We start from the raw sequence: 15,716 nt of genomic DNA, 5'->3' as shown, positions 1-15,716 counted from the left end.
TGTTTTGAAAGTAACCAGTTACAGTTTCACTGTCATAGGTCCTTTTATTGATAAATGAATCAGTCAACCTAAAAGATGTGGGTTCATACTATCATTTTTATGAAAACTTTTTGTAAGTTATATAGTAATTTTCAACATCTTATAAATTCCACTGAGATTTCTTGCTTGGCTAATCTATATTGATGTAAATTATTTTTTTAATTAAATTTATTGGGATGACATCGGTTAATAAAACTACATAGGTTTCAAGTATATAATTCAATAATACCTCATATGTATATTGCATTTTGTGTTCACCACCCAAAGTTAAATTTCTTTCCATCACCATATATTTGCAAATGGCAGTATTTCATCTTTTCTTATGAATGAGTAATATTGCATTGTATATATGTACCACATCTTTATCCAGTCATCTATTGAAGGGCACTTCTGTTGTTTCCATGTCTTGAACATCATGAATAATGCTGCAGTGAACATCGGGGTGCATATAGCATTGATGCCATAAAAGATTTGACCTTAAAATAACTTTATAAACTATTAGTGTCTTCACTAACACTTAATATCAGTTTACTGTAAATAAATAAAATTTTAAGCTTAAATTTAATTTTAATAACTATAAATAAATCTTACAAGCTGATTATATGAAGTAAGTGAATATCTTCAAAAGTGATTTAATATAAAATGCCACTCTTTAAAATATGTAACTAAAGAAACACTATATGATTTTAGAGAGGCCATATACATGGCAGTTTACACAGTAGGCTTTAGGATAGTCCAGGTCTCTGGTTGTCTCCACTGGTTTTCAGCTCTGTGACTATGGAGAAATTACATTAAGTGAATTAACTCATTTCAATGATTTACTTTAAAATTAAAATTAGGTATTCCCAAGGCAGAGTAAGCACATACTAAAAGTTAGCTTTATTATTACCTGTTGCTACATTAATATTTTTATTATTCTAAGCCATCAATAGGAATTGGTGGTATGATGGAAGAATTACCCTGTCTTAAATATGTTTTCTGTTTAATGAGCAAATGCAGTCTACCCAAACTCTCTCTTAAGGATCTTCCCCTCATCGGCTCTTTGACCTTGGTCAAGGTACTTCTTTGCACTTTAGTTCCTCATCTGTGAGATGATGTGCTTAGATAACTTACAAGGTTTGTTTTGGCTCTAACATGATATGATTATATGAAATGGAAAGCTAATATATTTGGCTTCAGTAACTTTATTCAAAGCACAAATATTTTAAAAAAAGAAAACAATTAATTCTCATGCTATTATGAATTTCCATTGACTCCATGGAATTAATCATTTGAAATAAACATTTTGGAAGCGCAGTTTAATCCATGTATTCAATAGAAATCACTAGCATAGCATTTCATTTTTGGACAAAACTCAGAACTCATTAAACCACCAGTGCTACAGACTCATATGAGATACCCATTGAATCTCCATACAGATAATAGTTAATTAAAGCAGATATGGGTGTACTTTATTAAACGCATAAAACCAAAACTGCATTGAAATGATCTGTACAAAGCCATGTTGACTTTTATGTTAGGACTTTCTCTCAGAAAGCCTAAAAGTCTAGTTTGTTCAAATTGAAAGTCTTTATGAACAAGTGTGATGCTTTCTATCTGTTGATAGATCTCCGCATCAGAAGACAGCATTCCTCTGAAAGTGTTTCTAGTATCAACAGTGCCACAAGCCATTCCAGCATTGGCAGTGGTAATGATGCTGATTCCAAGAAAAAGAAGAAGAAAAACTGGGTAAGCCATCATTCATCCAATCCTGAAATTTATTATTGCACAATGAGTCAGGCTTTTTCCTTTGGGGCTTTAGCCATCAGCAGCAGTTTACAAAGAGTCTTATTCAAGTGACCGGCACCTCCAATGCTGCAATCACTGCCAAAATTAAGGTGTTATGGTGTTGAAAAGCATGTGTTTTAGAGTTGGTACTGAACTTGGGTTTGAATCCCACCTCTGCCACTTGCTACTTGGATCTGTGTCAGGTTACTTCACGTTTTGGGGGAGCCTAAATTTTCTCGTCTACAAAAACAGGGTAATTAATACTGACTTTATAGAATTGCAAAGAAAAATAAGATAACATCTGTAAAGAGATGACTTAGAGCAGAGGTTTATTATGCAGATAAAAAAGAAAAAAGATGATGACATGATGATGATAATGATGATGATCATGATGATTATGGTGACATAATGACAGTGATAGCGCAGTGATGGCAATGATGATGATGGTGATAGACAAAGAGAAGAAACGGAGTTGGTAAAAGGGAAACAAGAGACCTTGAAAGTCTCCCCACCCCTCACATCAACAGGGATTATAGTGAGCATAAAGTTTTAGGTCGTTAAGAAATCAACTACATTAATGTGTGCTTTATTTTTTACCAAGAGAATATAGCAGGAATCTAAAAATGTCCTTTAACAGAACTGTGTTCTAAGTTTGCTAGAGAGATAGTCTATGATAATATTAAGCAATTGCAAAAGAACTTAGGGGAAGATGCTATCACTGCAAAATTTTTAAAAATGATGAAGTAAAGGATTTCTTTTAATACCATGAAACAAAGGTAGATTTTAAATAAGTACAACTCTTGATGAAATCCAAAACGTAACTATCAGAGGATTTTACTGGAGTGCCTTCTATAAATAATGAAAGATACCTTTTTGTTTTAAAAAATGTTTATGCAGGTAATATTTTAAAATACTGATCAGCCTTCATTCCCTTGATTTGTAATTGCACACTCTTTCATGTTTCTGCAAGGTGAACTCTAGAGGAAGTGAGGTGAATATAAACCGTGGACAATTTGGCATGCATCTTTAAAAAATACCCTACCTTGGCATGAATGCTATTCATTTTGGCAGTAGGCTTTTATACCTTTTAAAAACAGATTATCTTGTATGTCTTTCCTTTGTGTCTTTTCATTTTAATCTTAAATTTTAAAGAGAAGAAGTAAAACCACTTTCTGAATAGAGCTGTAGGGGATACCAATTCTGGTCTTGAATAGTATGGGGACTGAAAATTTGAATGGAAAATTACAATTAATGAAGTGTTAGGTGAATTTGATTTCATTTTGCTTTTTAAGTTTATACTGTCAGCAGGACACAACTTGATTGTAGCGCTAAAGTGGCCATTTAAAACAAATTGCCTTGAAGAGAGAAGCATTGGGAATGAGATCCCTTCAAGGTATTTAGTTTTAAATGTGTGCTCTGACAGCCATGCCCTTGACCCTGCACTATTTAAAAGCCTTCCATGTTTGCGCTGAGCTGGATTAATACAAGAATAAAACAAAAACACAAAACACGGTATCATTTTTTTAGAGATACTGTGCTGCAACTGTTAATACTCTGCTTATACATACTGACCCCAGGCAGTGGCTAGGATGGCACCTGCAAACTAACGCCCCAAAGCAAAATTCTCCAAGTGCAAATAGACAAGAAAGGTAATTTCTCTCCTTCTTTCAGCTGAGAAGCTCATTCAAACAAGCCTTTGGGAAGAAAAAGTCCACCAAGCCTCCTTCTTCACATTCAGACATTGAGGAACTTACTGACTCATCCCTTCCAGCATCCCCCAAGTTGCCCCATAATGCTGTTGACTGCGGGGCAGCATCCATGAAGCCCTCGCAATCTGCCTCAGCGTAAGTCCTCTCTCTCCAGAATGCTGAAATAATTAAATACACACACACACACGTGCACACACGTACATGTGTGTGTATACATACATATATATATATATATATATATATATATTTTTTTTTTTTTTTTAAACAACAACTTCAGGCCGACCCCGTGCTTATGTTCTAAATGTAGTCAGGTTGTACTTTCATAACAGCACCATCTGCATACTGGTCATTTTCAGATCTTCCTTAGAATGTCAGACAGTGTTTGTTTAGCTTTAATTTTTCATATATTTGATTGTTCTTGATCTCATTCTCCACTTTCCTAAGTTATTATTCTCACTTCTTTTCATGTGCATTTGTCCATGTATCTGTCTAACTTTGCATTAAATGCAGGTCACCCTTTGTCTGGCCACCAAAGAAACGGCAAAATGGCCCTGTGATCTACAAGCATAGATCCCGGTAAAATGGAGTGTGATGCATGAAAACTCAAAGATCCAGGTTCTAACCTAGGCAGTGTTCACTTTTGCTTTTTCTAAAATCACTCGCATGCATTTCAAAAATAAAAACCTCTGTCTTTCTGTTTTTGAAGTAAAATCTGGTATCTTAAAGCCAAACTGCAATCCATTTTTCTTTAATTGTGTTAGATAATCTAACATAGCATTTTTATCATAGCCCATTCTTTGAGACACTTGTACATCCTATATAATTTGAAGAACATAGCACTGTTATTTTGTGACCAGCAACCTAGTTCTCACATTTTAAATGGAAATTATATCAGTTAATATAAAATTAAAATTTTTGACATGTTTTCTACAAAACTGTCCACAAAACTACAACAGTAAGGATATAATGTCTATGATCTTTAAGCAGCCTTCATCTAAATTGTTTCTATGGGTTGAAAACTGTGATTTAGTTTCATTAGCTCTGATTCCCTAAATCAGCTGAGCCTAGCAAGAGGATTACATAACATGCATCCATTATTTAAATGTGCAAAACTAATCTCTCTGATTTATTTTCTACAATATTTATATTGAATTTTCATGGTAACTCAAAGATGGTATTGTGCCAAATAAAGTTATTCTTTGCACAGTTTTATAAAAGAAGAAATCAATGTTTTAAGGACATAACTTTGCTTTAAAAAAGAATATTTCATATGCTGCAAATAGATTTACATCCCTTGAAAAATGGTAGAATGAAGTATAATAACACTATGAGTCTTCAGACCCATAAATATCAGCAACAAGGGAATTTTGAGGATCACTTTATATACAGTAATAATAGATAGTTTTTGTACTTCAGAAAATAGGAAGAAAAGAGTAAAAGAAAAGATAGCTACTATTTTCAGTTTTGAACCTGAGTGTATTACTGTTTGTAAAACTCTTTCTCCTTTTCTCTAGGTTTGCCAGCAGCAAATAATTTCTATACCTGCTGGATAATGTTACAGTTCATCCTTTAAAAGAAGCATTGCTTTTCCTAATCCTCTGGCTCCCATCAACCACTGATTTTGTGTTTTGTTTCCTTCTTTAGTATCTGTGAATGCACTGAGGCTGAGGCTGAGATAATTCTGCAGCTGAAGAGTGAGCTCAGAGAAAAGGAATTAAAATTAACTGATATTCGGCTGGAGGCCCTCAGCTCGGCTCATCATCTTGATCAGATCAGGGAAGCCATGAATAGGATGCAGGTCAGTGCTGAAGCACCTTCAAGGAACAAACTGGAGAGATTTGAAATGCTGCTTATTTCCTTCCCTTAGTTATTATAAAAACACATCTCACCCCAATCGCTTTTTGGAAATGTACTCTGTTTATTCAGTATTGGCAACTTATTCCTTTATCTCGAATGGAGAAATCCAGGGTCAGAAATGGGAGTGCAGACTAGCCAATTGCAGGCAAAGACTATTCAAGTCACTTGTACTTGTGATTTGGTTAACTTAAGAGCTAAGTTTTTAGAGACAACTACAATCCTTGCTTCTTCACTTTTCCATGATTTACTTTTATGTTGGCTCTTTTCTGTTCCTTTGAAATCTGACTTTCGAACACATTTACCTATTTTCAACTGAAAAACAAAAATAATGAGAAAACTACAGAAATATAACTCAAGCTCTCTAAATATGAAAATTAAAATGATGTAAAATGTCATCTGTAAAAAAAAAAAAAAAAAAGCTTTTGTATTTTTCGGAAGTGTCTGAAAGCTAAATTCAGAACCAGTCTGTGCTTCGGCTAAGTTTTCATTTTATTCTTGTAAACCACTAATCACTTGGACAACAGAGGACTGAAATAAGAAAAGCTTATTGCTGAGCAAATTCATCTGCCACTGTATATATTCATCAAAAAGCCTTTGTTGATATTAAGAGCTTAGTGCCCCATTTTGAAGAAATAAAAAACTTTTTTAGATGTTAGCTAGGATTCTGAAGTAATTTCAAATCACCCTATTTATATTGTTTTGCTCTGATTTTCAACTTTCCATGAATTCAGAGTATTACGAATGTCATTATTTGCTCCGAGATTTTAACAATACTTTTGAAATGAGAAGTGTTATGAAGTTTTCAATGATATTATTCTTAATTCAAATGAGACCACATCTTGGAAAACTCAAATATATGATATATTCAAAAATAATTATTAAAATTCTAATGGTCAGTGTGTCTATATTTGTGAATACATGAATATAAGTATATGAGAGACAGAAAATGTTACTTTTCCTTCTTTGGAAGGAAATCTGTTTTCATAATTTATATATTTATTTAACATATCACTACAATGCTTTATTTAATAAACAATCTAATTAACTCTGATAAAAGAATTGATACGTTTTCTCAATCAAGTGTGTTCAGTGTTTTTTGATTTTTTTTTTTTTTTTTTTTTTTTTTTTCCATGTTTCCCTTCTGTACAACAGAATGAAATTGAAATACTGAAGGCTGAGAATGATCGGTTGAAAGCAGAAACTGGTAACACAGCTAAACCTGCTCGGCCACCTTCAGAGTCCTCCAGCAGCTCTTCCTCCTCATCTTCACGGCAATCATTGGGACTTTCTCTAAATAATCTGAACATCACAGAATCTGTTACCTCAGGTGATTGTTTGCACACACCTGCCTGGATCAAAGCATGCCTATGACTTAATAAAGTGGGGAGACCTGAAATTTGGAGAAGTTTACCCACTACTACTCTCACTCATACTCCCTTAATATGTTAACACTCTAATTCTCAGAAATAGTCCTATTTTTCTCATGTAAATTTATTCTACTTTATTATAATTTTAAAAGAACATTCTCTGGGAAAGAGTGAAAGACTTAGAGATGTGGTTTTCATATCATTTTTTGAGAAGTACTTCCTTCATGATTACAAATAGGGTAAGGAACTAATATTCTCAGTGATGATCATTAGTGCTCATGAATATGATACCAATAACCCCATGCAATTTTATAGTGTTTTAAGTTTACAATTCCCATTTACAACTGTATCAGGACCTATGCCTAAATTTGACTAGATGATCCTGCATAAAGTTGCCTAGAGAGAACATAATGCTGCTAATCGTCTAGTCTGCAGCTCTATTAAATTTTCAACAAACAAAAGGAACACAGTGGATTCGGTTATTATATTTGATGATACTAATGATGGAACAAGGGTACAATTTTATTCAATTTCAAATAGAATAATGTGACATAATGTTGTCTTAATATATGATGAACTGTTTGATCATAAAGTATAACTGCTCCTATGGCATTGAATTATTTTATGCACACAAGGTTTAGTTTAGGAAAGATTTACGTGTAGGTCTGTGGTAATTGCAAAGCACAGCCACCAGATGACGCTTGACAACTGACAATATACATGTTCCTGGGTAACTGGATTTCTTTATGGAACTGGGAAACTAACTTCACAGCTTGCTTTAAAGTACACTAAAATATAGACGAAGAAGATGAAGAAAATGAAGAAGAGAAAAAGAGACACAGCATGCCAATATTGATGACATTTTTACTTAATCACATCTCTTGTTTCTAAAAAGTCAGAATTTTTAAATTTTACTATTAGATCTGCCCTTCAAAATATAAAATGAATGGCCTAAATGTATACTTGCTTTCTTCTTATAAAAAGCAATTGGGAATTGAAAGGCAAGTAGGAACTCCATGAAATTCAGGGAAACAATGTTTATAACATTGACAGGATTTGGGGAAAGGAAATGAATACTGAAAATAAGCATCATGTAAAACAAATACTGGTAGCCAAGAAAGAACAAATGTCATTATTAAATTATCCATAGGTAAGATAAAAATATGGATATATGGTAATAATTTGAATGTGTGAATTGTCCATAAGGTTCATTCACACTCTTCAAAAGATGCTAAGAAAAGAAAGAACAAAAACTTTAATTGTGTAGAATCTGCGAGTCCTGAGAAATATCTTATATGTTGGCTTGTCATTGATGAACCTGAAAGAGACGTGAAGTAGGATTGACAGCTAACGGTACTCAGTGCCTGTCTGTGACCCAGAGTTTGCCTCCTAAGGCAAGACCTTATACTACAGGATGGTTTCATGGCAGAATTTCGCTGCCTGTTACGTGATTGTTTTACCCCAACAGAAATATGATAAGGTTTGAAGGAGGCAAGATTAGTACTGAAGGTAGTTTAGAAAGACCAGCTATATAACAGTGAAACTAAAATTGATGCCTGTGAAAGACTAGAACTCATAAAGATAAATGTAAAATTAAATCAAATTTACAATTTCTTTGTTCATTGGACTAAACAGACTGATGGCTAAGATTCAGAATTTAAGGCAATTTAGTGGATGGGGATTTTTTTTTAATGTACTTTTTGATTACCCATTTTATTTTTAGTCCTACGTTATTTTATTTCCTTAATTATTTTTAATAGTGATACTTGTGTCTTAACTAACAAAAAATTTTAATTACATGACTAAGATACTGTTTTCATTGCCTTCTCTCTTGCTTAGTGGGTTCAGAATTGGAAATCAATAGTGCATTTATGCTAGGGCTTTTTAACAAAAAAAACTTTCTAATGTTCATGAATAATTTTTTTAAAAAAGAAAGAAGTAGGCAGGAGAGATGATAATTGACAAATGTTCTATTCTTGAAATATAACTGCCGGTTCCATATATCCAGTAAAGACAGAACTTTGAAAAGATACTTTTTTTTTTTTGGTCAGAATTTCGCTTTATTGTAACCACAATGGCAGATCTGTTTATTGTTCTCTCAGAATGTTTACAGAGGACCATACCTTATTTTTCGTAAATAAACACAGACGACACGTACTGCAAATTTGTTTTTCATTTTCCTTGGAGTTATTACTCCTTCCCTTGACAAATTGCATGTTCCTATTTATTAAGATAATAAAATCATTTCACCTTCGGAAGCCATTGATTCTGTGATGGTACAATCACAGCCCTTTTTTCTGTAAGTTTACAGTCGGAGCAGTTGAGTCCTCCTGTCACCAGGCATTTGTACTCTTCAGCACATAACTGAGTTTCCTTTGTTCACAGAACACATCTTCAAATTAAATATAGCTTTATAATAACATTATTGTCAAAGGAAAACATGTATTTTGGTTAGTGTGCCTTAATAATTCTCTAAATTAGACATTAATCTCATGTAATATATTTTGAAAATTAATCTTTAATCACATTTAAAAGCAGTGGTTTAAGGTTAACTGGCTTTATCATGCTTCTGTAACTCTTAGCTGATTACTAGAAATACTATTTTTTTAAACTATAAATATAAATACAGAGGAGAGCGATAATTAATATGCTTCTATATGGAAGTATAATGCCATGGTCAAAATTCAATAACAGTATAGTAATTATAGATATAAGGTAAGCAGTGATATAGCTGAATATGTGCCAAATGCTTGAAAATAATTTCAGTTGATAGTCAATCTCAGCACCTTTGCATTCATAAATTACATGAATATTGAGCTTGGATATTTTAGATTGGATAGAAAAATCAGATTGCTTTTCAGTTTGTCAGGGTTATAATGGTAACTGAATATTACTTAGGTATTACTCAGACCAGTGCATAATAGAGAAGGAAACCCCTTATTTCCTCATCAAAAAGCAATGGCCCAACACTTGGGCAAAGATCTTCAGAAGCAGAAATAAATTCTTAGATTGAAATTTTAATCCAACCACAGTAATTCATCTTCTTGAAAGCTGAAGTTTTTAAAACCAGTTGGGTTAAAATAGGAAGCAAAAAGGCTAAATATCCCATTGCAAGTTACAAAACTATGAGGGAGAAAACAATGGCAATGAACAAATCTTAGCTAATGTGACTATTGTGTGTGTGTGTGTGTGTGTTTGTTTGTTTGTTTGTTTTTTGAAAATTTGGCAGATATTTTGCTAGATGATGCTGGTGATGCAACTGGACATAAAGATGGACGCAGTGTGAAAATTATAGTCTCCATAAGCAAGGGCTATGGTCGAGCAAAGGTATTTCTTTAATCTTAAGTTCTTTTTATTACTGAAACCTGAGGATAACTATGAATCAAATGTATTTTAATTTGAATATTTATTTTGATAAATATACTATAATTAGTTTTTGTCTTAGCTTTGCCTGAATATGTTACAAAAACTTGAAAGGGACTCAAAATAAATGACATCATTATATAGGTAGAAATGTGTCTCAGAATGTCATGTTCAGTCACTGAAAACAATATCGATTGTCAGCCACCCTCATTTCTAGAACTTAAAAAAACACACATTGCTTTCTTTGACATAAACATCTTGTCTAAAATATTTTTGAGGTGTCACTTTTAGAATACAGGTGATATTTATGATGTGTAGTAAAAGTTACTAGAGCTGTCAATTTGGTCTTTGTACAAAGAAGAGACTCTAAGCTATATAAATAGTCTAGACACAAGAAAGACATTTCGACTGAAATCAGTATGACAAATTCCATTGATGCTACTTGTATGTATCATTTTAAAGCAAGCACTTAGCCAATAAAGCAAGTATTTTAATTTTTTGGAATCAAATATTTCCTTTAAATTGGCCACAACATTTTGACTCTAGCACTTTCTTAAAACTAAAAATAATATTCCAAGCTGAATTCGTTGTCGAGTGACCAAGAATACAAATTTTTAAGTATCCATTTTTTTTATCAAACATAAAAACAAAAAAAAAACTTAAAAAGAAAATTCAAATATTTAAGTTTGAAAAGTGATATAACACTTGTGAATTTTTAAACTGAGAAAATATTCCAAGAATTTCAATGCCATAAACTCTACTTATGCCGCAGATTAGTCTTTCTTTATATGAAAGACTATAATAGTCTCAGTAAAGCTTAAACTATCTCTAATTTAAAAGCAGCTGCTTATAAAGCATCGTATGAGTATCCACTTTGACTGGATTACAACAACATTGTAAAATAAGATTTCTTTTTCAAAATAATTCTATAAGACAATGTCTTTGAACATTGAAAGTAGTTGACTTGGTCTTTTTTAAAAAACAAAAATTTATTTTCTTACAGTTCTGAAGTCCAAGATCAAGGTACCAGCAGACTTAATTACTGATCCAGGCTCTCTCCTTGAATTACAGATTGGTGGAGAGAGAGAACTCTAATCCCATTATGAGAGACTCACTCTAATGCCTTAATTCTAAAGGCTTAATTTCCAACACCATCACATTGGGTGTTATGGCTTTATCATATGAATTTTGGGGGCACACAAACATTTAGTCCAGAACATTAGTAACAAACAAACAAATAAACAAACAAATGAAAACACAATGTTTTGCTGTGAATTTTTCCACTTTTTCTTGAAAAGGCATTGGCTTCAAATTGACTTATACTTAAGTAATACTAATAATCATTTACCTCTATAGAGTTAAATGTTACTGATAAAGAAATTTAGACTTTGAGCAAGCTAAGTGACTTACCCAAGGTTATATGTTTGTGTGTTGTAGGATCCATGTCTTCTTATACCTGACTCAGTTATTATTCCTCTACATCTTAAAAACCATGCAGTTGGTGACTAGAATCAAGATTGTAATATATCAACTATCTAATTATATCTACTGGTATCATGATCACTATTTCACATAACCATTTCCAACTGTCTTATAAAAGAGGCTTCAGAATAAATCTTGAATTGTTTACTTTTCCAAAATATGTAGAAATTCTTCAAAATCTCATTCTACAAAAAGTATAAATTTGGGACTGTTATTTATATTGCAAAGGGATTCTTTGGTTGTTAAAATGAGTCCTGTACATTCTCTAACAAGTTCTTTTAAACAGTAAATTTTCTGATATATTCAAAATGGGACCTGTTTTGTAAATATGTGAATGCCATACTACCATGAATAACTTATTTTTAAAGCTGGATTGTATTTTAGAGATAATTTAAGTTAATAAATGAAAAAAACTGAGTTTTAGACTAAACAAAGATGAGATCACAAAAATGGTAAGATGAAGTTCTAGGACTCATGATATAGGCCTGTCCCATCTCTATCACCATTTCCTTCCTACCAAGCTGCTTCTCCTCAGGAATTCACCCACTGCATTAAAACAGAAGACTATTCTCTCCTGGCCCTTTCCCTTCTACTGAACAGGTCATGAATCAGTTTTTCTTGATCATATCATCTCATCTATTATCTTGCTTGTTTTTGTTGCTGTTGCTGTTACTCTATTTGGTTGGTTTATTGATATATATTTAATTTTATATAGTTCACTCTGTATATCTATCACTATAAAATCTAATGGCTTATTAAATTTTCATCTTAGTCATCATTACATTAATATATTTCAGAGGAAAATATAGTAGTAAGACACGAAATATGATGGGTTTTTATCTTGTTTTACTTTGTTCTTGTTTAGGATCAGAAGTCTCAGGCATATTTGATAGGATCCATTGGTGTTAGTGGAAAAACCAAGTGGGATGTCTTAGATGGTGTAATTAGACGTCTCTTTAAGGTAAGTTATGCAAGATATCCTGCTGTTAATTTTTACATGTGTTCCATTATAGATACTTACTTCCCTTAGCTTTAATAGTGTAGACATTTCTGCTTTTCCTCCTCTCCATTTCAGATATCAAGGAAAGCTTTCTCTGTTCAACATTAATAGTACTTATCCATTTCTAAAATTCTTGACAGCTGCCTTCATATCCACATGAGTGTTGTATTTTTTGTAGATGAGTTGAATGTCTGTTTTGACTTCCTTTTTTTGTATGTACCATTTTAGGAATATGTGTTCCGAATTGATACATCCACTAGCCTTGGTCTGAGCTCTGACTGCATTGCTAGCTACTGCATAGGAGATTTAATTAGATCTCATAGCCTAGAAGTGCCTGAACTGCTGCCTTGTGGATACCTTGTTGGAGATAATAACATCATCACTGTGAATCTGAAAGGTAAAAACAAAAATGAAAAAGCACAATTGCATTTTTTTAACCAACATTTTTTTTTTCTGTTTTCCTTTGAATTCTCATACTTAAAAACTATGTTAACTACTTTAATAGTTTTGGTATGAAATGAGTTGTATTTGTATTTAAAACAAAAACACAACTTAAAACAATAAATAAGCAAATTAGATTCTTTGGGTTTTTGGATGTAAAACTTGGAATGTAATTTTGAAAATTCTCTGAGACACAACAAAAAAGAGTGCAATTTAGGGAATTTAAAATTTCTAGGTTTCCTCCATTATCATCTTTCATTTAGGGAAGATTCAGAAAAATTATTGAATATATTTATCACTATATGTGTCACTATAGCTTTGATTTTAAAATATGTGCACATGATAAATACCCACTGGGAAAAGGGAATGGAAGTTAAGAATCAGGAATGAAAAGTTCTGTTTTCTTTGCTTTGAGTGATGTGGTTAATTATAGGCAAATAGAATATCTAAAGGATACTTGTCTCCATAATCCATTGTTCATACATGTTAAAGAATCAGAACACATCTATGTAAACTATGGATTAATAGAGGAATATGTCAATATTTGGTTTTATGATTAAGGTAATTGTGTAAGTAAAAGGAGATACTGTTGCTCTCCTTCTTAATTCCTTGCCAAATATCACGATTTGTATTCTTCATAAGCTTAAGTGGTTGTACAGCTGGGATGTATAATGAGAGCTAGACAGAAATAAAGAGAAGGAGAAAAATGAAGAAGAGGGGAAGAACATATGTACACACATATGTATTTTATATTTTAATCTTTACATTTATTCTTAACAAAGCTACCACATTCAAAGGAAATGAGATTTTATGATAGAATTTTTGTGATGCTGGCATTTCCCTATGGAAACATAAGTGGGAAACATGAAGTAGACAATGGAGGGAAGCCTGAGCAAAAGAAAATGGCTTGTATTTTGTGTATGTTCACTCTGTCTTACTACTGAGGTTTTCTGTCTTAAAATGACACCACATGTTTGTGGGATAGAAATAAGAATGCAAGTCTGCTTTCCTACGACTAACAAAGTTTTGTTGTCAGCGGGTACTATATTTTAAATTTTAGCTTGTGTAGAACAGTAAGGCATGCTATTCCCTTTGTTTCTTCCTTCAGGGGTAGAAGAAAACAGTTTGGACAGTTTTGTTTTTGATACGCTGATTCCTAAACCAATTACCCAAAGATACTTTAACTTGTTGATGGAGCATCACAGAATTATACTCTCAGGACCTAGTGGTACTGGAAAGACCTATTTAGCAAACAAACTTGCTGAATATGTAATAACCAAATCTGGGAGGCAGAAAACAGAAGATGCGATTGCCACTTTCAACGTGGACCACAAGTCAAGTAAGGTAAGTAACAGACTCCTACACTAACTGCTGTTATTTATCCATAAGTGTCTTAAGCAATTAATCTTTAAGATTGTATAAAGCTTCCATTTTGTACATGGAAACATATCTTCTCTTTGTCAAAAACTAGAATCTGGTAGATGACTAAGCCCTGTTTCATGAATTTGAACAAGACTTCTATTCAATACCATTCAGTTATCAGTATTGGGAATATACAGAAAAAAATGACAGTATTATCTGATTTCTCTTAAACATCTATTAGAGTAAAAAGAGATTTGTGCAAAGTGCTACAAATGCATGGGGAAAAATAACTCTTCCTGGAAGAACTGGAGCTTTGTAAGAAGCCAGGGCTTGGTCTGGCTCTTAATAAATAAGTAAGAATTAACTGAAATATTGTAGTAATATAAATTTGAGTGTCTTTAGAATATTCAAGGCAGAAATTCTGGGAGAAGTAATTGCTTATATCATATTTCTATAAGATTTCTACTTAGACATCTTAGAAAATTGAACGATATTCCATTTCACCATCAGCTAAGATCTCATGTACTGTAATAATCAATTTGAACACTCAACTATTGAATAGGTTTAAGAGCCTATAAAACCTAGCTAGTACTTTCATATATTGCAAGTAAAATTTAAAAATCCTAAATAGGAGATAGTCGATGCCTAACACTAGACTTTGCCTGTAATTATTCATTACATCATCAATTACTTCAACCTAAAGTTCTTTTAGGAAACCACATGTGTTATAAGCAATTCCTTGACGGAATCTACATGCTACCAGGTCATGTTATTTTTCCAAAGATAACCTGGTTAGATAATCCAAACTGATCCTGTATTTCAGAAAGCTCAGGCCTACAAATTTTAAAGATAAACATGACTCCCAAAACAGGTAAAACCCACTGAGTTCTTGAAACCCAGGCATGTAACTTAGTGAACAAAAAGTTCTTACTGATATGGACAACTATATACTAACAAATTGGACAACCTAGAAAAAAATGAAAAAATTCTTATAAACATACAAATTACCAAAAATAAATCAGGAAGAAATGTAAAATCTGAGTAGATCAACTACTAGTAAGAAGATTATATCAGTAATCAAAAATCTCCCAATGAATATAAATATAGGACCAAATGACTTTACAGGTGAATTTTACCAAACATTTAAAGACAAATTAACAACAGTCCTTCTCAGATTCCCAAAAATCAAAAAGGAGGGAACACCTCCAAACTCATTTTATGAGGCCAGAGTTTTCTTGATACCAAAACCAGAAAAGGACACTACTAGAAAAGAAAACAAACAAATTCGACAGCCTATTAACAGGATCATTCACCAAGATCAAGTAGGAT

The 15,716-nt window shown here is 32.6% G+C and overlaps 1 protein-coding gene across 7 annotated transcripts in view; it reads left to right on the top strand.

Moving 5' to 3' along the window:
* The window catches only part of NAV3 (neuron navigator 3), a 718,003-nt gene that overhangs the window by 680,551 nt on the left and 21,736 nt on the right, over window positions 1-15,716 (top strand). For 6 of the 7 annotated variants that reach the window (XM_036236231.1, XM_036236227.1, XM_036236233.1 and 3 more), the window contains 9 exons: window positions 1,646-1,767; window positions 2,777-2,797; window positions 3,478-3,650; window positions 5,160-5,313; window positions 6,525-6,699; window positions 9,969-10,066; window positions 12,450-12,545; window positions 12,813-12,981; window positions 14,134-14,369. In XM_036236231.1, coding sequence (XP_036092124.1) covers window positions 1,646-1,767; window positions 2,777-2,797; window positions 3,478-3,650; window positions 5,160-5,313; window positions 6,525-6,699; window positions 9,969-10,066; window positions 12,450-12,545; window positions 12,813-12,981; window positions 14,134-14,369 — 1,244 coding nt within the window. The remainder of the gene's footprint in view (window positions 1-1,645; window positions 1,768-2,776; window positions 2,798-3,477; window positions 3,651-5,159; window positions 5,314-6,524; window positions 6,700-9,968; window positions 10,067-12,449; window positions 12,546-12,812; window positions 12,982-14,133; window positions 14,370-15,716) is intronic. The other variant, XM_036236228.1, reaches the window with a different exon arrangement.

This window comes from Rousettus aegyptiacus, unplaced genomic scaffold (assembly GCF_014176215.1).
Source record: "Rousettus aegyptiacus isolate mRouAeg1 unplaced genomic scaffold, mRouAeg1.p scaffold_m13_p_2, whole genome shotgun sequence".
Taxonomy (NCBI): domain Eukaryota; kingdom Metazoa; phylum Chordata; class Mammalia; order Chiroptera; family Pteropodidae; genus Rousettus; species Rousettus aegyptiacus.
Note: the sequence above shows the minus strand (reverse complement) of the source record. Positions and strands in the feature narration are given on the sequence as shown.